This window comes from Mustelus asterias, chromosome X (genome assembly GCF_964213995.1).
Source record: "Mustelus asterias chromosome X, sMusAst1.hap1.1, whole genome shotgun sequence".
Lineage (NCBI taxonomy): Eukaryota > Metazoa > Chordata > Chondrichthyes > Carcharhiniformes > Triakidae > Mustelus > Mustelus asterias.
The window spans coordinates 1,061,647-1,089,412 of record NC_135834.1 but is presented as its reverse complement, the minus strand read 5'-3'; the positions used below and the strand labels follow the sequence as shown (position 1 = coordinate 1,089,412).

Below are 27,766 nucleotides of genomic sequence, written 5' to 3'. Positions count from 1 at the left end.
AAAACGATCATACTTTGGGTTTATTTGGGCATCTGTGTGCCTAAAAAGGAGGCACACATTTTGTATACATATATGACACAAAAACAGTGGTATGTGGATTTTAAAATGAGTAGTTGAGTGCCCAAATAAATCTGTAAAAGAGATTTATTTCAATGTATTCAATCCAAAAAAGTTAATCACATTCCAGTGCTATAAACTTAGAAATTAGGAACATTAAGGCTTGAATAGACATAAAATGTACATCCCCAGAAAGTCCATTCTGTTCTGTGAGGAAGTATTCCTCTACTTTTTCACTTTTCTTCTCCTTGCCCTCCCACTTCATCTAAATCGTGAAGCGCATTATCGTAACATTCTATGCCTTGAAGAAACAATCAGAATGGAGATATGAGGTGTTGTTGCCGAATGCTGACAACTTGCTGTTTTTGAAAAACTAGCTTGGCTTCAGTCGCCCCAGACCAGTGTAGACATTCTCTGCTTGGCTGAGCCCCTCAAAGGCAGGGATTAGGCGGAGTAATTCCGTATCGGATAGGTCATCAAACCAGGAAGTTACTGGCACCTAGTAATGATAGAGAAAAATAAAATCATGACACCTTGCATTTCCTACTCTCTCCCCTTGCCCAAACATCACAAATTTCCTCACTTTACTCTTCATTCCTGAATTAACTGACTTAACAGTTTCATAGTAACAGTTAGCTTCTGCCATTTCATCCTGATGAATATCCTTCATCCCCTGATGAAGCCTCAAAATAAAAAACGACAGGTTGCAAGCTTTTCAACTATGTATGCATTGCAGAGTTCAACCCCAACTTCCAACCAACATTCAGACAGAAAAGCAGGAGTTACTGGATAGCGGTCAGGAGCTATTCCTTCCCTGAAAACCCTTCCATACCCCCAAAAGGAATAATGTAACACGCTGAGTGCTGAGATCAGGGAAATTGAACCTGGTGCTGTGGTGCAACACTACAAGCAGTGTTCTTATTGAATCAATAAGACCTAGTTAAAAAATTGAATTGGTGCACTTATAAAGCCAAAATATTATAAATCACGGTATTCCAGCAACCATCATTACCATGGTGAAGAAGATTTGAAGTAAAAGATTAGTGATGATCTAGTTGAATGATGGAGCAAGCTCGAGGCTATGATACAGCCATATTAAATTGCCTCTCATTTGATATTTATTTCAAAAAAAAAAGATTCAGCTTATTTAATTTTCACCTCCCATCTTCAGATTTGGAATTGTTTTCCCCACACCTGTAGGTAAGGAGTTCTTGTGGCGCAATGGTAGCATCCCTACCTCTAGGTCAGAAATACCAGGTTCAAGTCCCACTTCAGGACTTGATGGCCATGGAAGGCATGTTCATAATGAGGCTAAACAGGTTGATTATCAGTCTGTAAATCCTTCCATTATGCCCAATAGCACATTGAAAGACCAGGAGAGTTTCCTGGTCAGCCATACTATGGCAGTGGCAAACCACTGGGATGGAACATTTAAGTTATGAAGAGAGGTTGGGTAGGCTTGGTTTGTTTTTGTTGGGTAAGAAGTCTCACAACGCCAGGTTAAAGTCCAACATGTTTATTTGGTAGCAAATACCATAAGCTTTCGGAGCGCTGCCCCTTCGTCAGATGGAGTGAAAATCTGTTCTCCAACAGTGCACAGAGACACAGAAATCAAGTTACAGAATACTAATTAGAATGCAAATCTCTACAGCCAGCCAGGTCTTAAAGGTACATTAAAGGTACACCGCTCGACAATCACCAGGCAAGACTGTTCTCTTCCTGTGGGGGAGCACTTCAGCAGTCACGGGCATTCAGCCTTGGATCTTCAGGTAAGCGTTCTCCAAGGCAGCCTTCACGACACACAACAGCGCAGAGTCGCTGAGCAGAAACTGATAGCCAAGTTCCGCACACGAGGACAGCCTAAACCAGGATGTTGGATTTATGTCACATCAGTAACCCCCACAGCTTTCCCCCTGATCTTGCAGAATCTTACTAGCTGTTCTGTCTGGAGACAATACACATCTCTTTAACCTGTGTTTAATGTTCCCTCCACCCACATAATCTGTACCTTTAAGACCTGGCTGGCTGTAGAGATTTGCATTCTAATTAGTATTCTGCAACTTGATTTCTGTGTCTCTGTGCACTGTTGGAGAACAGATTTTCACGCCATCTGATGAAGGGGCAGCGCTCCGAAAGCTTATGGTATTTGCTACCAAATAAACCTGTTGGACTTTAACCTGGTGTTGTGAGACTTCTTACTGTGCTTACCCCAGTCCAACGCCGGCAACTCCACATCATTGTTTTTGTTGGAGCAGAGAAGACTGAGGGATGACCTGACCGAGGTGTACAAGATTATGAGAGACATGGACAGAGTGGATAAGGAGCAGTCATTCCCCTTAGTTGAAGGGTCAGTCACGAGGAGACATGGATTCAAGGTGAGGGGCGGGGTTAACCCAGAGGGTGGTGACAGTCTGGAATGCACTGCCTGGGAGGGTGGTAGAGGCCGGTTGCCTCACATCCTTTTGATAAGTACCTGGATGAGCACTTGGCAGGTCATAACCTTCAGGGCTATGGGCCAAGTGCTGGCAGATGGGAGTTCAAGTGTTTCTAATGTGTCAGTGCAGACTCAACGGGCTGAAGGGCCTCTTCTGCACTGTATGATTCTACATTCCTCTATGTTGCAACAGTGACTACACATCAGAAGTACATGGTTGCTTTAAAATGTTTTGGGACATTCCAAGGTCATGAAAAGCACCATATAAATGCAAGTTCTTTCAACGGCACTCTGCCAAAAGCCCCTGTACTTACTGCATTATTTGGATGGAAGATATAAGATGCGGGTGAATTGTCGATAATGATGATCTTGTTCAGGTCTCGGCCCAGACGGCTAAGGTCTTTAACATAACTGCCTTGATGGAAAACGCAGGATTCTCTGAAGAGTCGGGCTCGGAATACACCCCATTTGTCAAGCAAATCGGTCACAGGGTCAGCATACTGAGGAACCAAATATGTGGTTAGATTAGGAACAGGTATGGAGGAAGACATAAAAAGAACTGTGGACATTAGCTGCAACAGATCTTTCACTATACACCTGAGAAGTAATGAGGGGACATCCTACTTCTCAGATATATGGAGTTTCTCTCTGCCATCCTACCCACTCCCATTTAAGAGTTAGGCAAGTGCTGAATGGTAATCGGATATCACTGTTCATCATAGCCATGGCAGAATGTTAGTTTCAATGTGGAATAGAGTACATTTTACATCCGGTCACTGTGGGGACTGTATCTGGGAGTAACTAGCTACAGAGAACCCCTGGGAACTAGCCACTTGATGCCAAGAGAAATCGAGAAATGAGATGAATAATTACATTTTCCCATTTTGGACGATTTCCCCTTTCTTTTAAAAAAAAAAAAATTGAAGCTGTTTCACTTAACCAGCTCAGTGCCACTAGAAGTGAAGGGTACCTTTGCTATACTGGCTGTAAATAGCACACATTCAAACAGTTCGCCCATTCTTTGAAGGAATTTGTCTACGTAAGGCCTCTTGAACACATATACCTAAAAGGAACACAAAGGCCAATCAGAAACAGCACTGGAACCCAACACAACCACATTCTCCCCCCAAAATCCACTCAAATACTTTTCCAATTCAATCAAATCAAATCCAATTCAGAGTCTCAACAAGTTGAGACATTTCAGATCCAGGCTGACAAGACAGGGCGAGCGACCAAACCACCCTGTCCTGGGCCTGATCTACATGAGCCAAGCTGATTGGAGAAGGGGGAGGTTCCTCCTCCAAGACTTGAGCTCATTTGCATCTTAGCCAAAAGGCTGAGATGCCGCTTTTAAAAATTGCTTCATATGAAACATATGAAGCTTCAGTGTAACCTAAAGACCTCAACCAAGTGCAGCCGACCATACTACACTTGATCTTAGCCAAAAGGCCGAATACTGCAGTTGTCTGTTAATTCAGAGTTGAAAGCTGAATACCGAAAAGGTCACGACCTACAGACCCTTTAGTAACTCTACTCTTCAGGCAAAGAGGTGTGCCAAGAACTGTGGAGTTAATTTGCTTTACTGGAGGCGAGTATTTTTATTTTGTATTTTTATTCCAATTCAATCAAATCAAGTCCAATTCAGAGTCTCAACAAGTTGAGACATTCCTGATCCAAGCTGGCAAGACAGGGCTCTCACCTCCTGTCTTGGGCTTGATCTACATGATCCAAGCTGATTGGAGTAGGAATAGCTCCTCCTCCAAGGCTTGATCTCATTTGCATCTTAGCCAAAAGGCCGAGATGCCGCTTTTAAAAATTGCTTCAAATGAAGCCAAAATGTAACCTAATGACTTCAACCAAGCACAGCATGTCGATACTACACTTGATCTCAGCCAAAAGGCCAAGAAGAGATCATTTGGATCTGTGCAATTTGTTTGGAGTCTGGCACAACATGCATGTTTCCACTGGATACAAGAATGTGATTAGCTCTCTTCCGTGCCCCCCCCACCCCAATTCAGATAGTTCCACTACTGATTGATATTCAATAACTCTGATTAGGGCATCAGTCAGCCAGCACCTCCATTCACACCCTCCCATATGCAGAACATTTGGTAACTGCTGAAGATCCAATCAGCAATCCTTGCAGATGTGAAGCAGACCATCTCCTGAGACAAGTCATCGAGAATAGGCCAACTTAAACTAACAGCCTATCCTGGATTACTTGAAGCAGGTCATAGCTGGACATTAATCCTGACAGAATCCAGTTCACTGCTGGCTGAAAAATAAAGTTTCAAGTAAGCCAAAAATCAGTAAATACAAAATATTATTCGCACTATGGAAATTTCTATTTTAGCTCTTGGGGCTAAAGGGATCAAGGGATATTGGGGGGGGGGGGGGGGGGGTAAGAGGAGGGGCAGGATCAGGTAATTGAATATGATCAGCCATGATTAAAATGAATGGCGAAGCAAGCTCAAAGGGTCGAATGCCCTACTTCTGCTTCTATTTTCTATGCTTCAGCTTCTATTAAAAATACTTGGAAGAGGAGGTGCCATAACCTACAAAGCTACACAACAAGAACTAAAGAAAGATTATGTGGAGATGCGGGCATTGGGCTGTGGTGGGCATAGTAAGAAGCCTCACAACCAGGTTAAAGTCCAATAGGTTTATTTGAAATCACGAGCTTTTGGAGTGCTGCCCCTTCATCAGGTGACTAGAACTTCTTAAAGTAAGATTAGGCAGAATAGCTCTTTCTTGGGCAGCACAAATATGATGGGCCAAATGGCTTCCTTTGGTACTGTAAATTACAGTGACTCTGTGATAGAGAAGCCATAGGACTTCCAGCCACTCCGCTGAAGACAGAGACTGTTTTACAGGTATAAAACAAGCATCCAACATGGAGATGGGAATACGCATACATTTTGCAAGGAAGGTGCATTGCTCACCATATTAATAAAGATAGAAAAGAGAGATGTCCAGTAGGGTCTGCACCCGGAACTGGCACTACACCCTTTAAGAGAGCCCTGACATCTGCAGACTAAAAAATTTTGTTTTTGTTTAATTAACCAAATATGTGGAGACAGGAGGAACAGCTCCACGGCAGAGCTGACCTCTGCTTGCCTCCATCCACACCCCTTCTCTTGGGTTGGATGTATTCCTAAAGGCTTACATTACATGACCTCCCATTTTGAACCAGCACACCCAGTCAAACAACCTTCCCCTCCCAACATTTTTAAAAAACTGCCATTACTCATCTCCTGGGTTCCTCACAGCAGTGTCCAGAACATTAATCTTCAATTTCTGAACCAATCCTGGAAGATTGCACTGTTGCCAGGTGCAGCAGAAGACTGCTGTGCCAAAACTGATTTGTCATCGAGTTGGTCGAGTATAAACCAGGCCAAAGTCCCATTATCAGGTGTGCCTCAGACTTACCCATTCCAGGGAGTGGCCCCCTTGCTCAGTTCATGCCAGCAAGCCATGCCCAGGAATTTATCCCTGGAATACAGACCCAGGGCTCCAGTCATTGTCAACATTATTACAAAAGTCATATTCCTAACAGGAATGGAGACTCTTGAAGATGATTTAGTTTGAAAATAAATTGAACAGTTTCTCACCTGTTGTGTCATCCCTTCAATTTGAAGGGGGACTGTGAAGTCAGCATTATCGATTGGCTGAAATAGCAAGAGACAGAGTTAGGTTAACAGAAGTAGCGCATGGCAACTCCAACATATCCCCTGCACCTTCCAAATTACAACAAAAGATCGCGACACAAACACAAGGTTTAGGAATTCTTGGTTCAATAAAATCAGAACCCTGAATTTGTCTGGAACTTTTCCCCATGTGTAATGTCTTCTCCCACAAGAAGTTAGCTGATAGACGCCAACTATCCAAAGCATTTTTGGGAACCACTTTCACAGACTGGGCCAAGCAGAGCAGGCAGGGTTTCTTTTCCTAACCACGATCAAGCTTTGGGCACAGATTGAGTTGAGCACAGCCTGATGGCACTAATTGATCAGACAGCTCACAAACAGACTGGTATCCACATCCACACCCCACACCCTTTTACCCAAGTGACTAGCTACGTATAGGAGGGGGCGGCAAGTGACTGGCTACGTATAGGAGGAGGGGGGGGAGCCTGGCTGACTAATTTCCTCTGCCTAACCCAAGGAAGACTGTAGAAAACTGGAATTTTGGAACACTGATGCAGATCCGTAAACCCATCACAGACTGTCCTGTGGGACTCAGATTCAGAACTCTAACCTCACCTTGAAGGAACTGTGAACCAAAGTTTCATCTAAATCAATGACGAGACAAAACCTCCCTGCGACCTGTGTCTCAATCTCAGGCAGAAGCCAAGTGTCTGGAATCTGAGGAGAAAACAACGCGATTTAAAATAAACCTGCTGTAGTGGACAATGGCAGAGAGTGTTACACGAGATGCGGGGCAAGTGAGATAGGGAGAGAGAGAGAGAGAGAGACTGGGTTTGAATCCAGGAGTAGATTTTCACCTTTATCACTTGGGCGGAACCCATAAGGAACATCTGATGGGGATGGTCACATGACACGAATTAAACATTACATTTCCAGTCTACTTCGTGTTTAAATTAGATGGAAATATAGAAAATAGGAGCAGGAGGAAGCCATTCAGCCATTCGACCCTGCTCCACCATTTATGATCATGGCTGATCATCCAACTCAACAGCCTGATTCCCACCTTCCTCTTCACCCCAAGAGCTATATCTAATTTCTTCTTGAAATCACAAAACATTTTGGCCTCAACTGCTTCCTGTGGTAGCGAATCCCAAACTCCCCACTCTCTGGGTGAAGAGATTTCTCCTCATCTCAGTCCTAAAAAGATTTACCCCATATCCTTAGACTATGACCCATAGTTCTGGACACCCCCCATCAGGAACATCCTTCCAGCATCCACCCTGTTAGAATATTATACGTTTCTATGAGATCCCTCTCATTCTTCTGAACTCTAGTGAATATAATCCTAACTGACTCAATCTCTCCTCGTACGTTACTCCCACCATCCTAGGAATCAGTCTGGTGAACCTTCGCTCCCTCTGGAACAAGAAACATCCTTCCTCAGATAAATGAGGGCAAAACCGCACACAATATTCCAGGTGCGGCCTCACCAAGGCCCTGTATAATTGGAGCAAGATATCCCTGCTCCTGCACTTCAATCGTCTCACTATGAAGACCAACATACCATTTGCCTTATTTCCCGCTTGCTGCACCTGCATGCTTGCCTTCAGCAACTGGTGTACAAGGACATCCAGGTCTTGTTGCACATTCTCCTCTCCTAATTTATAGCCATTCAGATAAAAATCTGCCTTCCTGCTTTTGCTGTTGAAGTAGATAACCTCACATTTATCTGCATCATACTCCATCTGCCCACTCTCAGCTTGTCCAAATCACTGAAGCATCTCTGCATTCTCCTCGCAGCTCACCCTTCCAATCAGCTTTGTGTTGTCTACAAACATTTGGTTGTTAGTTATTAGCATGTAACCCTTTCCTCCACACTGTGCTCCGCCCTGCCAGTGCTCAGCACTCAACTGCTAAAAAAACAAAGTCTTCCACTACTGAAATGAAGAATAATTCATTGGTTTAACCCTGGTAGTCTTTCAAGGATGCCTTTTAGGCAAACTATGTGGAAACCCAAGAAACAGCAATGCAAGCAGCCAGGTTCAGAGCAAAATATAAACAGAACATGCAGCAAATCTTTCACAGTACCTCATATTTACATCAACACGGAATTCAGTATTTGAATCATCCGATTGAAATCAGCTGTTACAAAAATGTCTAATTTCAGGATTTGTTTGGTTTTAGGAATGAAATGTTTAGGGTGAGGATTGAAGTGTTAATTGCAAGATACGTAGGGGGAAAAAATGGAATGTGAGAGGTTGGTAAACAGACCTAAAATGGCTCCATTTCAAAGGGTGGCCTTTGTTTATTTAATAAGGACAGAGGTGGAAATGGGAAAACACTAAACAACTGACGTGGTCTCCATAAGGGGCTTAAATTATTCATACAAGTTCACAGATCAAAGAAAGATTGGAAAGCAACAGGTAAACAAAGAAAGGTCTCAAAATATCCATATACTTTTCATATCAAATGACAAGTTTTGGAATTGAAGTTAATTTGCTGAAATCTAAGGACAGCCCAGGTGTGCCATGTTGCCATGGGGATAAGCTGCCAGGAGCTACTCTTTTATTTTGGGTTTCTCTGTGTGTTTTCGCAAAACCTTAGTCATCTTGGAAGACTGCAAGGAGACAGCTATATATCTTCTGACAGCCAGAAGGAGCATAGAGGCCATTGGGACCTAGGGGTGTTTCTGATTTGGGTTCACATAGCAGACATTGTAATCCGAGCAAGGGCTCCACTTGCAAAGTCTAAATTCACGAGTAATTGAAAGAGTCAGATCTGCCTGGTAAAGCTAGAAGAGATCAGCAATGGTAGCCTCAAGTGACGGGGTAAACAAGAGGGCAAGGGTGAGGGTGACCATGAGACACAGCACTCTCAAGTGTCAGGCTGGGAAACGGAGGAGGATCAAAATGAATTTCGAAGCCCTATGGCATACCTTGGTTTAGTCCCAGAAGAGAAGAGAAGGAACCCTTGGATTGTGTGACATATAGGGGAACTTTTGGGTTGAAAAAAAATAGAACTGGGAGCATCCCGTTGAGATTTTCAGGCTTAAAGAATAAGGGTTTATGAAATATAGTGTTAAGTTAGTAGTACCTGCTTTGTTTAGTTGTATAGTAAAAGGTTTTATTTAAAATGCGAAACCTTGCGGGGTAATTCTTTCTGTTAAAAAGAAATTCAAGCTCCCAGTTCTTAAAAGTTAATGGTATCCTTTTGATGCGCGATATAACTCACGAGGCTAGAGATGCTCGAGGAAATAAAGGCTTTTATTGACTACTACAATAGAGCTACCATATATAATACACGATCCCAGACTGAAGGGTCCCAGACAGAGCAGTGACCTTTATACCTCTCCCAGGAGGCGGAGCCCGACTGGGATGTACCATAATAACTATAATACAGGTAGAACAGCCCGACCCTAACCCCAACAGTAACATGTAGAACAGCCCAACCCTAACCCCAACAGTAACATATATACAGACTCATAGTACTGGCCAGACCCTGGCTCAGTACTACCTGGTGGGAACCAACGATGGTTCACCACATTCACCCCTCCTTTGAAGACAAAGGCCGGCGGGGTACAAAAAAACCAGAACAATTGGTCATCAGTCTATAAGTTCAGACGGTCAGGGGGACCGCACCGTCATTGTGACCTCCTCAACACCGGCGATGACACCAGTGTAGGCACTCGCGGTGGCGTTCTCCCCAAGGCTGTGTCCAACGGCTCCTCCAATGTCTCACGGGCCGGTTGACCCCGAGGTGGTGACAATCCGCTGAACTCGGACACGCCTTGAAGTGGCGACCATCTCCTGGACTCAGGCAAGCTGTACACGGGAGTAAAAGGGTTAAGTGATGGTCCCGATGCTGCCCGCGCCGTGTCAGGAGGGGAAACAATAGTTGGGGGGGTCTCTAACAGGAGGTATGGGAGCGACAGGGGTTTCCAAGCCTCCTGCTGGCGCCAGGTCTCGAATCGAGACAGTGTCCTCTCGCCCGTCAGGGTATGCCACATAGGCATACTGAGGGTTGGCGTGGAGGAGATGGACCTGTTCAACCAAAGGGTCGGACTTGCGGGTCCTAACATGTCGCCGCAGGAGGACAGGTCCTGAGTACGTCAACCAAGACGGTAATGAGGTCCCAGAGGAAGACTTCCGAGGGAATGAAAACAGTCCCTCATGGGGAGTAGCGTTGGTTGCCGTACACAGGAGTGAGCGTATGGAGTGGAGCGCATCAGGGAGCACCTCTTGCCAACGGGAGACTGGAAGGCCTTTTGACTTCAACGCCAGTAAGACAGCCTTCCAGACTGTAGCATTCTCACGTTCCACCTGTCCGTTACCCCTAGGGTTGTAGCTCGTGGTTCTACTAGAGGCAATCCCGTATGAGAGCAGGTATTGCTTCAAGTCATCGCTCATGAACGACGAGCCCCTATCGCTGTGGATGTAACAGGGGTAACCGAACAGGGTGAAAAGATCACGAAATGCCTTGATAACCGTGGCAGCGGTCGTATCAGAACAGGGAATGACAAAAGGGAATCGTGAGTACTCATCAACCACATTGAGGAAGTACACATTCCGATCTGTCGAGGGAAGGGGGCCCTTAAAATCCACACTCAGTCTTTCGAAGGGACGAGTGGCCTTAACGAGTTGTGCCCTGTCAGGTCGGTAAAAGTGCGGTTTGCATTCCGCGCATACCCGGCAGCTTCTAGTTATGGACCTGACATCCTCCACCGAGTAGGGTAGATTCCGGGCTTTTATGAAGTGGTAGAGCCGAGTGACCCCTGGATGGCAGAGGTCATTGTGGAGAGCCTGCAATCGATTCTCCTGCATACTGGCGCATGTTCCACGCGACAGGGCATCCGAGGGCTCGTTGAGTTTCCCTGGACGATACATGATGTCGTAATTATAGGTGGAGAGTTCGATTCTCCACCTCAAGATCTTATCGTTCTTGATCTTGCCCCGTAACGTGTTATTGAACATGAACTCCACGGACCGCTGGTCCGTGAGCAGGGAGAACCGTTTTCCCGCCAAGTAATGGCGCCAATGCCGGACGGCCTCCACAATGGCCTGGGCCTCCTTTTCCACCGCTGAATGTCGAATTTCAGGGCCTTGGAGGGTGCGAGAAAAAGAGGCGATGGGCCTGCCCGCCTGGTTAAGTGTGGCGGCCAGGGCGAAATCAGATGCATCGCTCTCCACCTGGAAGGGGATGGACTCATCGATAGCGTGCATCGTGGCTTTCGCGATGTCGGCTTTTAGTTTTTCAAAGGCCAAACGAGCCTCTGGTGCTAGGGGAAAAGAGGTAGACTTGATGAGCGGACGGGCTTTGTCCGTGTAATTGGGAACCCACTGTGCATAGTAAGAGAAGAAGCCTAAGCATCTTCTCAGTGCTTTTACGCTAATGGGCAGGGGAAGTTCGAGGAGGGGACGCATACGGTCTGGATCAGGGCCAATGACCCCGTTTTCCACCACGTATCCGAGGATAGCTAGGCGGCGCGTGCGAAATACACACTTCTCCCTGTTGTAGGTCAGATTCAGGCGAGATGCAGTGCGTAGGAATCTAAGAAGGTTGGTATCATGGTCCTGCTGGTCATGGCCGCAGATGGTGACATTATCCAGGTACGGGAAGGTAGCCCGCAGTCCGTTATGGTCCACCATTCGGTCCATAGTATGCTGGAAGACCGAGACCCCATTGGTGACACCAAAAGGAACCCTTAGAAAATGGTACAAGCGACCATCCGCCTCAAAAGCCGTGTATTGTCGGTCCTCTGGGCAAATGGGGAGCTGGTGGTAGGCAGACTTTAGGTCGATGGTGGAGAACACCCGGTACTGCGCAATCTGGTTGACCATGTCAGAAATGCGCGGGAGGGGATACGCATCCAGCTGCGTGTATCTGTTAATGGTCTGACTATAGTCTATGACCATCCGGGGTTGGTTCCCACTCTTGACCACCACGACCTGCGCTCTCCAAGGACTAGCGCTAGGTTGTATGATCCCTTCCTTGAGGAGCCACTGAACCTCAGATCGAATGAAGATCCGATCCTCAGCGCTGTAACGCCTACTCTTAGTCGCGACGGGCTTGCAGCCTGGCACGAGATTCTGGAATAAGGAGGGTGTGGTAATCTTAAGCGTCGAGAGGCCACAGGTGGAGCGCGTTGGGCAATTTGGAGGCTGCTGTTCTCCCACTGAAAGCGGAGGGAGTGGTCCACCGTACTGTAGGGTTACACTCTTCAAGTGGACCATGAAATTTAGTCTGAGGAGTATTGGCGCGCAAAGGTGCGGTAACACCAGGAGCTTGAAGCTCTCGTAAACCGTGCCCTGCACCGTTAGATTTACCACGCAACTCCCTAGCACGGTGACAGACCGGGACCTTGACGCCATCGAAATTGTCTGCTTGACAGGCTGGATCTGGAGGCCACACCGCTTCACGGCGTCTGGGTGAATAAAACTCTCCGTGCTCCCGCTGTCAAACAGACAATAAATCGTGCATTTGTTTACCTGTATGTCCATCATGGACTTGTCGAGTCTGTGAGGCTTTGCCTGGTCCAGGATGATCGACGCCACCGTTGGTTCGTGAGCGCCACTGCAGGCAGCTGAGATGGATGATGGCGACCCCTGCTGGTCATTCGCGGTCGGTGCCGACCAAAATGGCTGCTCCCATAGGTCGCACGTGGGCGATGGCGCCAAAATCAGCGACCCCTGGTGGTCACGCGTCTCTTGCGACTCCGTCGTCTGGAATGGCGACGTCCTGGCCTCACACGTGGAAGAAACCCTTGACGATGCTGATGACGAGGAAACCGGCTCTGGGGAGTCACACGCCGCACTGCTGTTCCTGGATGTAAGTTTGGATCGACATACCTTCGAATAATGCCCCTTCTTGCCGCAGGCGGAGCACAACACCGCTTTAGCGGGACATCGCTGCCGAGTGTGTTTCACTCCCCCACAGAAGTAACACCGCGGGCCGCCTGGAGCTGCTGCCGTCGTCAGGCCCGAGGGTGGGAACGCAATCACGCCGCTTTTCGGACCCGCTGGATGAAGTGGGGTCTGTGACTGCCCCTGCCACGCTGTCTCCACGTGGTCGTCGGGATACATCGCCAGGCTTTTGGAGGCCGTTTCTAGCGTATCCGCTAGCTCTATAGACTTAGTGAGATCGAGATTACCTTGCTCCAACAGCCGAAGTCGGATATAAGACGATCCGATTCCCGCTACAAACGCATCTCGAGCGAAGTCGTTCATGTTCTGGTCTGCCGACACTGCTTTGCAGTTACAGCCCCTGGCTAGCTGTAGGAGCTCGCACGCATACTGTTCCGTCGTTTCGCCGGGCTGCCGTCGTCGAGTGGCTAAGAGATATCGAGCATGCATCTCGTTTGGCGGTTTAATGTAGCGCTTCTTAAGAAGCTCAAGGGCCCCTTTGTAGTCGGTGGCCGCACGGATCGCTAAATATACAGCGTCGCTTACCCTCGCGTGGAGGACCCGGAGTCTGTCGTCGTCTGTGGTGACCGCTGCGGAGGCTTCGAGGTAGTCCTGAAAACATTTCAACCAGTGGTCGAAGGTGTTGGAGGCGCCCGCTGCACGTGGGTCCAGCGTAAGCCGTTCGGGTTTAAGCATTTGCTCCATGCTCTCTGTATCGTTTTCTTTTTTTTTCAACGACGAGAGTTCAATTAGTAGTCAATAAAATTGATGCGCGATATAACTCACGAGGCTAGAGATGCTCGAGGAAATAAAGGCTTTTATTGACTACTACAATAGAGCTACCATATATAATACACGATCCCAGACAGAGCAGTGACCTTTATACCTCTCCCAGGAGGCAGAGCCTGACTGGGATGTACCATAATAACTATATTACAGGTAGAACAGCCCAACCCTAACCCCAACAGTAACATGTAGAACAGCCCAACCCTAACCCCCAACAGTAACATATATACAGACTCATAGTACTGGCCAGACCCTGGCTCAGCACTACCTGGTGGGAACCAACGATGGTTCACCACACCTTTGAGATCATAACACAGTTCTGGCAGGATGTGATGTAAAAACAGGTATCCTAATGAGTTATTTATACTGAAAAAACATTCCCCTCAAGCCCTAGATCTTGCGAATAATACAATATTTCACTCCTCAGCTACCCTAATGAATCAGTTGGCAGGATCACTGCCCTGAGCCATACAGGTCCTAGGGTCAGTCTCAGATGTACAGAATTCACTGGCCTCAGCTAGATCAGATTTAAAAAGAGGGTTAAAAAACACAGGAGACAGTTGACGTTCCCACTCCCAATGACTATAGATGGCGTGCAGTTATTGGATAAATAAAGGATCAGGCTTGATTTTAGTGCCTTCCATAGTCCAGGCTTACCTTGAAAAAATGGCCATCTGGCCAAGGTACGCGAGGGCTTATGGTGTCGAGAACCCTGTACCTCAGTAACACAAGGACAGAATGAGGCAATCTCCTAAACAGTCACCTAAAGGGTGGGTCACAGAGCAATTTTCCAGATTTGCTCCAGCTAATTGCTTTGGGTTCTTAAACTACTTTTTTGTCTCTTCCTGGAGATTACATATATTATGGTGGGGTGAGCAGTGTCTGTATCTGCATCGGGCATCACCACATATGGGAAAATCTGGATGGACCAGCAGGTCTTTTCCCATCCCTCACTTCACATATGAAACAGAAAAGTATAACAAGCATCCATCTATGCAAACCAAGGTGGACTCCCAAAAGAAAAAAAAAAATTTGAGCTGGATTTGGGTTTTTGGAAGCTCGAAGGCGAATAGAACATGACCTCAGATTTGTCTTTACGTAGAGTGGGCAGATGACTTAAACGCCCAAAAAAATCTCACTGGAAACAAATCCCTGGTATCAGGCTACCCACAACGCAACATTGATTGGGCATGCTCATTCACAGTCCAGCACTAAAAGTTTCTCAATTCTTCAAAAGATGGATGTACACAATATGGGAGAATTCAAACCTCCTATATTTCAACATTCAGAATTAAGGGGGTACTCTGCATCACATCAGTGAAGATAACAGATAGCAGAAAGCTTCCTTTTATTGTAGCAGCAAGACACATACCCAGGAATATTGGCACTGGAGAACTTGTGGCAAGTTGGACTGCTTGGGGAAAGAAAAAAAGATTAGTAATTTTCAAATGTAAAAGACAATACAGTAAAATGACAGTTGTCTAATTTGAAGTATAGACACTATTCAGGAACTCATGGCATTACCATGCTGCTATGGCTCAGTGGGCATCACTTTAATCAGAGTCAGAAAGTTATAAGTTCAAGCCTCATTCCAAAGACTTGAACACAAAACCTAGGCCAACACTGAGGTATTGAGAGTGCTGAATTGTCAGAGAGATGAGATGTTAACATGAGGCTCCGTCTTTCTTTTTAAAGAAAAGGTAAAAGATCTAACAACATTATTCAAAAAGAGTGAGGGAATTCTCCCCAGTGTCCTGGCCAGACGTGGACTGTCTCCCCTGGAGCAGAGAAGGCCAAGAGGGGAGGCTTTTAAAATGACAAAGGTGTTTGAAAGGAAGCATAGGGGACAATGGTGAGAGATCAACAATGTTATTTATATTTAGAGTGTGGTCAGGAAAAAAAGTGCTTCTACTTGAGGGTTAAAGTGTATGTGTCAAGAAACTTATATTTATCAGGGAGTTTGAAGGTCAGGGATTCCAATCCCCAGACTTTTCACGTGTGTGCCAGCTGGGAATCAGTTACACATATGCATTTCGGTTATTTTTTTGTTCTTCAGGCTTAGGACCTGCACATGAGAGAAAGAACAGTGAAAATCCCAGTCCAATGACCTGGTACAGAATGCCATCTGTGGAATAAGCGTCCCATGGACAGTGAGTGGTCCCAAAAGGAACTTCCAGGTAAGGGAGGGGGGCAGAAATGGGTCCTGTTAAGTTAATTTCAGTAAAATAGGCTCCAAATTAAAAGAAAGTGTTGCAAGGAGCAGACTGAGTGAAGTGGGCACAAGAGGCCCCGAATGTCCGAAGAGGCAGCTGAAGATTGGTGACTCAAGTGTGGTAAATCTCTTGGGACAAAGGTATCCCTTTGAAGCAGTGGTGCTCTTCTTGGTATGGCCAAGGATCTGAAGTAGTGCTTGGAAGGTGAAGCTTCAGTACACTCAGATCCAGTGGAAATGAATCTCAGAAGGCAAGATTGAAACCCTGCGAGGTGGGGAATTGTGAGATCTTCAAACGTGAAGATTGGAAACCCTCTTGAGAAAGAAGAAGTTTCAGTGAGATAGGTGAGCTCACAGGATAAGCATCTGGGTGGATTGTTGAGAAATCCACGGAATCTGTTTTCATAGAATCCTACAGTGCAGAAGGAGGCCATTCGGCCCATCGAGTCTGCAACGACCACAATCCCACCCAGGCCCTATCCCCATAACCCCATGCATTTACCCTAGCCAGTCCCCCTGACACTAAGGGGCAATTTAGCATGGCCAATCCACCTAACCTGCACATCTTCGGACTGTGGAAGGAAACCGGAGCACCCGGAGGAAACCCACGCAGACACGGGGAGAATGTGCAAACTCCACACAGACAGTGACCCAAGCAGAGAATTGAACCTGGGTCCCCGGCACTGTGAGGCAGCAGTGCTAACCACTGTGCTACTGTGCCGCTCCTTTGGTTTTGGTCGCATTCATCATCTATTGTGTGTAGTGAAGTGTGTTCGACCAGAGTTTGCCTGTTAATTCATTTTCCTCATACTTACCCTGAATGTTTTAGATATTGTAAATAAGAATCTTTCTGAACTTGCATAGTTACATTTATTTTGTTTGTTCAAAACCGGTGGAATCTTCTGGGTTAATTCACTTATTAAGATGCTGGATTGCTTGGGCAAAGAGCTGGGACAGACTTGATAGGATGAATGGCCTCCTTTCATGCTGTAAGCTTTTATAGATCTGGAAAGCTCCCAATTTATGCAGAGTCAGCCAATCTCTGCAGGGGAGGCATAGGATCAGGCTCAGGTTTAACATCTCCTTTCCCTCCCATGGAAAAGTAGTTTACCACTTTGGTGAGGTACCAGTGTTAACAAAAGCCAAAGTCAGCACCTTCAGGAATGGAAAGAATAAAGACTTGCATTTGTCTAGTGTTTTTCATAATCACCAAATGTCACAAGGCACTTTCCAGCCAATGAAGTTCTTTTTTAAAATATAGTCACTGTCGTAATGCAGGAAACATGGCAGCCAACTTGCATACAACAAACATCCACAAATGCTGTCATACACCTAGATAACAAAGACACCTATGTCAGACTCCTATTCATAGATTACAGCTCAGCCTTCAACACCATCATTCCTACAAGACTGATCTCCAAACCTTGTGGCCTGGGGCTCAGCTCCTCGACTTCCTAATCCACACACCGCAGTAATGATAAGCAACAACATCTCCTCCACGATCATCCTCAACACCAGTGCTCCACAAGGCTGTGTCCTCAGCCCCCTACTATACTTCTTATACTCCTTTGACTGTTTGGCCAAAGTTTCCCTCCAACTTGATTTTCAAGTTTGCTGATGACATCACCATTGTGGGTCGGATCGCAAACAATGACGAGACAGAGTACAGGAAAGAGATAGAGAATCTGGTGAACTGTTGCAACAACAATAATCTCTCCCTCATTGTCAACAAAATGAAGGGAGATATTCATCAACTTCAGGAAGCGTAGTGGAGGACATGCCCCTGTCTATATCAACGGGGACGAAGTAGAAATGGTCGAGAGCTTCAGGTTTTTAGGTGTCCAGATCACCAACAACCTGTCCTGTCCCCCCATGCTGACACTATAGTTAAGAAAGCCCACCAATGCCTCTACTTTCTCAGAAGACTAAGGAAATTTGGCACAGCCACTACAACTCTCACCAACTTCTACAGATGCACCATAGAAAGCATTCTTTCTGGTTGTATCACAGCTTGGTATGGCTCCTGCTCTATCCAAGACTGCAAGAAACTACAAAGGTCGTGAATGAAGCCCAGTCCATCACACAAACCAGCCTCCCATCCACTGATACTGTCTACACTTCCCGCTGCCTTGGAAAAGCAGCCAGCATAATTAAGGACCCTATGCACCCCGGACATTCTCTTCCACCTTCTTCCGTTGGGAAAAAGATACAAAAGTCTGAGGGCACATACCAACCAACTCAAGAACAGCTTCTTCCCTGCTGCCATCAGACATTTAAAAGAACATAGAACAGTACAGCACAGAACAGGCCCTTCGGCCCTCAATGTTGTGCCGAGCTTTATCTGAAACCAAGATCAAGCTATCCCACTCCCTATCATTCTGGTGTGCTCCATGTGCCTATCCAATAACCGCTTGAAAGTTCCTAAAGTGTCCGACTCCACTATCACAGCAGGCAGTCCATTCCACACCCCAACCACTCTCGGAGTAACGAACCTACCTCGGACATCCCTCCTATATCTCCCACCATGAACCTTATAGTTATGCCCCCGAGTAACAGCTACATCCACCCGAGGAAATAGTCTCTGAACGTCCACTCTATCCCCCTCATCATCTTATAAACCTCTATTAAGTCGCCAATGTCCATTTGAATGGACTTACCTCGCACGAAGTTGATATTTCTCTTCACCCTAGCTATGACTGTAACACTACATTCTGCACTCTCTCTCTTTTCCTTCCCTATGCATGTTTTGCACTGAGTGTATATCATGCAAGAAACAATACTTTGCACAGTATACTAATACATGTGACAATATTAAATCAAATCTGTTTGTGACGTCGATTAGGGGATAAATATTGGCCAGGACACCAGGGATATCTTCCCTACTCTTCATCAAAATAGTGCAGTAGGATATGTTCACCCAAGACAGCAGACAGTTTAACATCTCATCTGAAAGGCTGAGGTGTCAGCCTTAACTTCTGTGCTCTCGTGACTCAAGAATGCTACCCACTGAGCCACAACTAGCACCGAGAAAGAATGACAGGGACAGACCAGAAGGAGCAGGGTGTACTTGCCATGGATACAGTACCACTTTCTTTTGGTAGGATAGTGTGCTTGGAACCTTCTGGAAATTGGCCGATTTTCTGGATGGGAAAGCAGCAGAAGAGCAGGCTGAAGATACTCCTGCCACGAGACTTCGTTGACGACAGGTTGCGAGCAGAACCTGCACACAACCAAACAACTCATTTAGGAAGATTGAAACGAAAAATAAAAGCTTTCAAATCTCCCACTGTCAAATCAACGACCAACCAGGTCCTCAAAGGTCTCCCGAAAACCACACATTTGACCCCTCCTTTGATCAGCTGCTCCAATAATTCACCACCACTGACTGCGTGGTCGTAAGTATTTTGTAATAGCTTGCTACATTAAGATACAGTAACTCCAGGGAGTACACACATCCCATAGTAAATCCATGTTATTTCTACTTTCTTCCATCTTGTATTTAAATAGACAAATACTCATGGTTTTATAGCATTTGCATCTTGCTGTGCCACTTAAATTAAATCAGCTGCGAAAGTCTTGGTAAGAAATTGCTATTATACCAGGCTCCACCTGGGAGTGCTGCAGGCTCAGGAATAAATCCCAAGGCTGTTAACACGGAACTGCAACCAGACTGAATTGCAGCTGCTTCCAATAACAGTCCCACATACATTAAACACAGCTTTTGTACACTGATGCATTCCTCACCATGTAAATACACCCAAAGCAGTCCAGAGATTCCTTGGAAAGACACTGCCATCAAACCCAGCTATTAATCTCCAGTAAAGTTGCACTTCTCTGACTATTTTTGTTGAGACTGCAACTAAATGTTTTTTTTTGGGGGGGGGGATCTGTGGATAGCATTCAAGCTTATTTTCTAGGAGAGGTCCCTCTGGAATCTGACCCATTTTTCACTTGTGAATCTAGAAAGAATATCAGAATGGACAACAGGAGAGTGCATTTGTTCTGCATCGGAATACCAATAACCTTTATTTTATACATTTAATCAATGGGAACTTCCCTCACTTATCTAATCCCATGCTGTACTTGTGCTGGGGAGGGGGGGGGGGGGGGGGGGAAGAGATAGTGTAGAGGGAGCTTTACTCTGTATCTAACCCCGTGCTGTACCTGTCCTGGGGGTGTTTGATGGGGGACAGTGTAGAGGGAGCTTTACTTTGTATCTAACCCCGTGCTGTACCTGTCCTGGGGGTGTTTGATGGGGACAGTGTAGAGGGAGCTTTACTCTGTATCTAACCCCGTGCTGTACCTGTCCTGGGAGTGTTTGATGCGGACAGTGTAGAGGGAGCTGTGCTCTGTAACTAACCAAGGAGGGTTAGATGAGACACTGGTGTCAAGCAATTTATTTCACAGCATCTTCTCCAACATACCAAAATGATCATTGATCTCTCAGATGTGGGAAAGATAAACTATAGCAAAAAAAAAAAAACTAGCATTTCTAGAAGCACCTTTCATCAGGGCATCCCAACGTGCCTGCCAATTATCAACACCAATCCAATTTCACTTATGAACTAAAAAGAGGACAGTACTGTTTTTGAAGCAAATTATTTAAAACAATCAAATAAGGTATAATACAGAAGTTTGCTGAGTGATTGTTTTGCTCCGCAGTTTCTGTAAGTGCCGATCCCAGATACACATTTCTTATCAAAGTAGTTTGTGCAGATTCCAGATACATAGCACACACATCACAGTGAACTACCATGTTTTAAAGGGGCGTCTTGACAAATACATGAATAGGATGGAAGTAGACAGATATGGTCCCCGGAAGGGTAGGGGGTTTTAGTTCAGTTGGGCAGCATGGTTGGTGCAGGCTTGGAGGGCTGAAGGGCCTGTTCCTGTGCTGTAATCTTCTGTGTTCTTTGAAGCAGTTAGTAAATTTGATACTAAAGGCTCTCATACAAATCCCACCCAACTACAAGGGTATGAATGCACTTAAAATCCTCAGTTTTCTCCCCTCATCTGTTGAAGGCAGATCACCCCTTCAGTGTAGGTTGCATTAGTCCTCTGACACCGCATTAAAGTGACTGTTTCAAACACCAGCCAGGCAGAATGTCAATTAGATATTCCACTATAGCAAATATCAAACTGAAGCCAGACGATATCCTCACCAGGAGCAACTGGGGACTCATCAAAAGTTAACTTGTTTTCTCTTTCACCACAGTCATGATTATAATAATTCAGATCAGAAACTCCAAAGTGTTTTATGAAATCCGCCTGGATCATAGGTTTTGCAGTTAGAATTTGACTAGGGTGAGCATGAGATATTTCACTTCAGGTATGATTCAAATGACCCACTAGGGAGCTTTATTCAAATAAAGTTTACATGTTATAGAAAGAAAATTAGCAATAAAACTTATACCAGTTATAAACAAAAAAATCCCCATGATATTGTATAAACCTTAATGAATATAAACCAACATCCCATAAGCAAAGCCGTTTCCGCAGGTTTAACACAGCAAAGACTAATGCTCACGTGATAGTGGAACTTAACCCTTTGGTTGAATGCTGCAGTTCTTGAGGGACAGACAGACAGGCTTGGAGTCAGAACAGCTTCCCAAAACACCAGGGAGAGAGAGACTCTAGGCAAGCCAGCCACCAACAGCAGATTTTCCACTTCAGGAAGGCCAGGAAACTTGCTTCCAGCTAACAGCAGAATTTCCAAAACCAGAGAGAGAGAGAAACACTTCTTATTTGTTTTGCCCTAAAAGAGGGAGAAACACTTCTTTTCAGCTTGATGTCCCTTCTAAAAACTAAAATTGCAGCCAAATAGAAAATGAAACCTTAAATTCACTAGGAAGGAAAAAAACTGTCCAAAACACATGACCTGCCAACCAGTCTTCCTCCTAACAATGCAGGGTCATAAAACAATCGCAGAAAATACCTGAGGCCCATAGTAAAAATAAACAAAACCCCATTTAAGCCATTGAAGTAGCAATAAAAGGACTTCTAGAAGATGGCCCGGTAACACAAAAGAAAACTGAACAGGTCTGCTTACAACTGCAGAGAACATGATTTTTAAAAAAAAACACATCTCTTAAGATACACTAACATCACAGTCAGCACCGTTGAGTGGGATAGAAGTAATGGTTGCATTCCTTTGTCTGCCTTAGCTGCAATCAGAGAACTCGCCACAGATCAGGCATCAAGCTCTGGTGCCATTTGTGGAACTCAAAAAAAAAGCACCCACTCAATCTATCCTTTTATTAGCACTTCAAACTAAATTTCCACACGCAATATCATCCAAGGATTACAGTTGCCAAGGGCAAAAAGGCTGCATTTGTAAAAAGTCAGAAATTAGAATCGTAGAATTCCTACAGCGCAGGAGGCGGCCATTTGGCCCATTGAACATGCACCACCAACAATCCCATAACCCCACATATTTACCCTACTAATCCCCCCTCCCGGCAATTTAGCTACTCCACCCAAGCTGCACATCTTTGGACTGTGGGAAGAAACCCAAGCAGACACGGGGAGAATGTCTGTGTGGAGTCTGTGCAGTGACCCAAGATTGGAATTGAATCCAGGGCCCTGGCGCTTTGAGGCAACAGTGCTAACCACTGTGCCACCCAATTGTGGGTGATAATGGTGCACCCAGCCTCCAGCCACAAACCCGGCCCCATGGGTATAAGAATTGCCTCAGCAATGCCCCGCTCATTTTCTTTCCCGCTCAGGAGGCGTCGACTGACTGCACGACAGATGCACACACAGCGTCGCCCGTTACCTCACGCAAGCGCGCGAGGGTCCCGCCATCGGACAACAGGTGCACGCGCTCACCGGGAGGTTGGATCGCGAGGCGATGGCGGCACAGTGCCTGAGCCGGGCCTCGTTTAAAGCAGCACGGAATAAAACCGACTGCCTCGCCTTTTAATCTTATCTGGCTTCGGCCATGTAAAACAGTTGACGTTTTCTGACAGAAAAAAACCCTCTCTCACGATTCCCCCCCCTTCGATGTGGCCCTCTTCTTCTGACCACACTTAATCGACTAGGAGCCCACATGCTACACGGAGATGCAAAATTCTCGCCAAACCAGAGACCTTCCGTTCGGATTAAACTTGGATTTTCCGAAATAAATTGTAAAACCCAAGACAACTGGAAACGTCACCCGAGACTCAGCTGTGCAGAATCACGTGACATCACCGACCCTGGCACAGTCTCCAGGTTGATAGCAACAACAAACAGTTTGCATTTATATCATCGCCTTTTACGTAATAAAACATCCTAAGGCAATCCAGAGCAGTGTTATCAGACAAATCTCGAGTACTTGAAACCAAAGATATTAGGACAATCTTGGTCAAACAGGCTGGTTTAAGGGACATCTAAAACTAAGGCAATTGCAGAGTTGGTGATCTAGATGGCAGTCAGTGGTGCATGATGAAAATTTGGGATGCACAATAGGCCAGAGTTGGGAGAAGTACAGGGAGTTTGGAAGGTTGACCAATGGAGACAAACAACAAAGAACAAAGAACAGTACAGCACAGGAAACAGGCCCTTCGGCCCTCCAAGCCTGTGCCGCTCCTTGGTCTAACTAGACCAATCGTTTGTATCCCTCCATTCCCAGGCTGCTCATGTGACTATCCAGGTAAGTCTTAAACGATGTCAGCGTGCCTGCCTCCACCACCCTACTTGGCAGCGCATTCCAGGCCCCCACCACCCTCTGTGTAAAAAGTAGGACCGTGGGCCATCTGTAGGAAAACTTGCACAACTACCCTCTGCAGCTGGGGCCATAAACTGTACACGGCAATAAAACTATGCAACATTCCACAAAAACAGTGGGAAAGGAAAGAGGAGGTGGAGAAGTAAACTACCACTCTGAGGACTGACTTGCTATTTAATAATCCTTGCTGAAGTGCGCAAATGTTAACAAGAACAGATTCAGGCTAACTTGTGATACCTGCTCCGATTGAATAACTGTTGCGTGACACTACCATTGTGCTAATTGGGATAGATTTCAAACAGATCTACCAGCTCATAACCAGGCATCCACGAGGCACCGTGGGCCATCAGCAGCATTGTATTCAACCACAATCCATAGCTTCATGGCTCAACATATTCCCCACTCTAAGCTTGAAACCCACCCTTGTTCAAAGAGAGAGTGTAGGAGCACATGCCAGGAGGCCTGTGACTAGTGGTGTTCCGCAGGGCTCTGTATTTGGACCGCTGCTGTTTGTGATTTATATAAACGATCTGGAAGAAGGTGTAACTGGGGTGATCAGTAAGTTTGCAGACGACACAAAATTGGCTGGACTTGCAGATAGTGAGGAACATTGTCAGAGGCTACAGATGGATATAGATAGGCTGGAAATTTGGGCAAAGAAATGGCAGATGGAGTTCAATCCAGATAAGTGCAAAGTGATGCATTTTGGTAGAGCTAATGTAGGGGGGAGCTATACGATAAATGGCAGAACCATAAAGGGTATAGATACGCAGAGGGACCTGGGTGTGCAAGTCCATAGATCCTTGAAGGTGACGTCACAGGTGGTGAAGGTGGCATATGGCATGCTGGCCTTTATAGGACAGGGCATAGAGTATAAAAGTTGGGGTCTGATGTTGCAGATGTATAGAACGTTGGTTCGGCTGCATTTGGAATACTGCGTCCAGTTCTGGTTGCCACACTACCAGAAGGACGTGGAGGCTTTAGAGAGAGTGCAGAGAAGGTTTACCAGGATGTTGCCTGGTATGGAGGGGCTCAGTTATGAGGAGAGATTGGGTAAACTGGGGTTGTTCTCACTGAAAATACGGAGGATGAGGAGAGACCTAATAGAGGTGTATAAAATTATGAAAGGCATAGATAGGGCGAACGGTGGGAAGCTTTTTCCCAGGTCGGTGCTGACGGTCACGAGGGGTCATAGGTTCAAGGTGAAGGGGGGGGGGGGGGGGGAAGGTTTAACACAGATATCAGAAGGACATATTTTACACAGAGGGTGGTGGGGGCCTGGAATGCGCTGCCAGGCAAGGTGGTGGAGGCGGGCACACTGGGAACGTTTAAGACTTATCTAGATAGCCACATGAACGGAGTGGGAATGGAGGGATACAAAATAATGGTCTAGTTTGGACCAGGGAGTGGCGCAGGCTTGGAGGGCCGAAGGGCCTGTTTCTGTGCTGTATTGTTCTTTGTCTTTGAGAACAGCACTCAAGGGCAACTAGGAATAGGCAATAAATGCTGGTCTAGCCAGTGACGCCCACATCCCATAAATGAATAAGAAAAAAATGACCAGGTAAGAAGGGGTGAACTGGCTTTCCTCTATTCAACCTCCTCAGTTGGTCAAAACAAAGGTTGAAGTCTTCCTTCTGCGCGTGCGCGCACACACACACACACACACACACACACCCCCCCCCCCCCCCCCCCCCGAGAATATGCCTTTTCCAATTAACAATTTAAGCTGTGAGCAATAAGGAGCCAAACAAGGTTTTCTTGAGTCAAAGGAAGCAAATTTTTATTAACCACCGAACCCAAGGAAAATTATTAAAATACAATGTCAAGCATTTGGCCTTTGCGCAATTAGGGCCCACACATATGGGTATCAGAAATAAGGGGAGTTAAGTGTCCAAATAAAAAAAGATTAAAGAATATATGGTTAAATGTCCTTTGATTGTTCTTGAGGTGTAGATTTTAAACACAACATCCAATTTGGATCATGTTTAAATATTGTGCAGTTGTTAAAGGTTAAACTAATTCATTTGTCATAGTTAAGATGTGTTGTTAAATAAAGTTTGTCTCAATAAAAGCTTCCCAGTTTGTCAGTAGAATCGTGCCAGGATTGAAACATCCTCACATTAATGCCAAAATAGAAAATTGTTGGGCGTCTGGTCTGGATTCATAATATACTTTGGAGTTTGTGATCTGGTACTCTAACAATGGTGTCGAGCTTCTTGAGCATTTTTGGAGCTGCACTCTAAGTGGAGAGTATTCCATTACACTCTTGACTTGTAGATGGTAGACAGGCTGGGGAAAAGTTACTCATTGCAGAATTCCTAGCCTCTGACCTGCTCTTGTAGCCACAATATTTATACGGCTAGACCAGTTCAGTTTCTGGTAACCCCCAGGATGTTAATACTGGAGGATTCAGCGATGGTAATGCCATTGAATGTCAGAGGGTGATGGTTATATGCTCTCTTGTTGGAGATGGATATTGCCTGGTACTTGTGTGGTGCAAATGTAACCCAACCCTGGATACTGTCCGGGTTTTACTTCATTTAGAGGTGGACTAATTCAGCATGTGAGGAATTGCAAATGGTACTTAACATCTTGACCTTATAATGGAAGGAAGGTCATTGTTGAAGCAGCTGATGGTTGGGCCTAGGACACTACCCTGAGGAACTCCTGTAGTGATATCCTGGAGCTGAGAATGATTGACCGCCAACAACCACAAGCATCTTCCTTTTGGCTCCAACTAGCAGAGTTTACCCCTTGATTCTGATTGACCCCAGATTTGTAGGGCTCCTTAATGCCACACTGGGTCAAATGCTGCCTTGAAGGGCAGTCACTTTCATCTCACCTCTGGAATTCAGCTTTATTTGTCCATGTTTGAACCAAGGCTGCTGAGTGACCCTGGCTCAAACTGAGCGTCAGTGAGCAGGTTATTGTTCATTCTAATTTTCACTGTCTCTGGGGCTTTCTAAGGCCCTGGGAAATTTCTGTTAGACCCAGTAAGTGTGGAAGGGAATGTTCCATTACACTAAATTATGAGTATTTTATAATGGATACGCAAGTAGTAAACATTAAAAGCCAGTTCTCACCTCCTCCCCCACCCTCAAATAATTCCCATGTCCCTATTTCATCTCTAGGTTTAATATAAACTTCTTGCAGGCCTGGAACATCCGAAAGGCTCGTGATCCTTCATTTCCTTTAAAAGAGCCTCAACCTTCAGTCTGCATAACATTGCTTGCACCAGCATGAGAAATAAATTCAGTTGTTTAAAAATTCTGCGTTATGTATTTGCTTCCAGAGACCGTTACATTAAAAGAGACAACGCGCCTGAAATTACATTTTCAGCTGAAAAACGTGACAAACAGGAAAAACAACAAATTTGAAAACTAAAACCGCACCAAGCAAAAACTGGAAATGACATACGTTTAAAGTTGAATGAAACATTGACAGTTATTCAGAAGCGAAGTTTACATAATAAACTATTTTCATTTTAACAATCCCGAAACATTAGTCGGAGGGAAATGTGCAAATCAGTGTAGCAAAAACGTTACCAGAAGTTATAGTTTCCCCATAAATATTTAAAAAGGGAAACCAAACATCTGAACCGAATGTTGATGTTGCAAGCCATGTTTTATGAATATTATAACATCTCATCCCAGTTCTCAAGTGAGAATCCACTTGATTTTACTGTCAATCTGCTCTCCACTTCAGTTAATAGGGGTTTCTAACAGGAGAGCACGAAAGGATAATCTCTTTTTAATAAGGTAAGGGGGAACAAGGTCCAAAGTTTGCTCTGGAATTCCTTCTTACCTGGATTCCATTGCAGCGGCGAGAGCTGCTGCTCTTTGCGAGCTACTTGTGTTATGATAAATGCCCCTTCCATCCAATAAAACCACCAAGATTGTTTTTGTTGCACGGTGTAACCCTAAATATTGTCAATCATAACAAATTGCAATTACTGTTTCTCCAACCGCCTCCCTAAACCCCACAACAGGGAAGCGAAAGCAAACCAGACAAATGGGACCGTGG

At 45.5% G+C, this 27,766-nt stretch overlaps 1 protein-coding gene and 1 non-coding gene across 4 annotated transcripts; both read right to left on the bottom strand.

Annotated features, from left to right (window-relative positions):
* LOC144481966 (carboxy-terminal domain RNA polymerase II polypeptide A small phosphatase 2-like) lies at window positions 1-27,733 on the bottom strand. 3 transcript variants are annotated; one of them, XM_078201172.1, is made up of 8 exons: window positions 27,548-27,733; window positions 19,107-19,255; window positions 15,196-15,234; window positions 6,754-6,855; window positions 6,103-6,159; window positions 3,462-3,554; window positions 2,806-2,991; window positions 2-556 (listed from the first exon to the last, which is right to left on the bottom strand). In XM_078201172.1, exons 1-8 carry the CDS (start codon window positions 27,618-27,620, stop codon window positions 431-433), a joined length of 825 nt encoding a protein of 274 aa, XP_078057298.1. In that variant the 5' UTR covers window positions 27,621-27,733; the 3' UTR covers window positions 2-430. The 3 variants fall into 3 exon arrangements, with proteins under 3 accessions (XP_078057297.1, XP_078057298.1, XP_078057299.1); XM_078201171.1 differs by lacking the exon at window positions 6,754-6,855 and having other exon boundaries at window positions 1-556; XM_078201173.1 differs by lacking the exon at window positions 3,462-3,554 and having other exon boundaries at window positions 3-556.
* LOC144482041 (U2 spliceosomal RNA) lies at window positions 4,205-4,403 on the bottom strand. Its single transcript, XR_013495845.1, has one exon. It is a non-coding gene; the product is annotated as a U2 spliceosomal RNA (small nuclear RNA).
* Window positions 27,734-27,766: the final 33 nt, after the last annotated feature.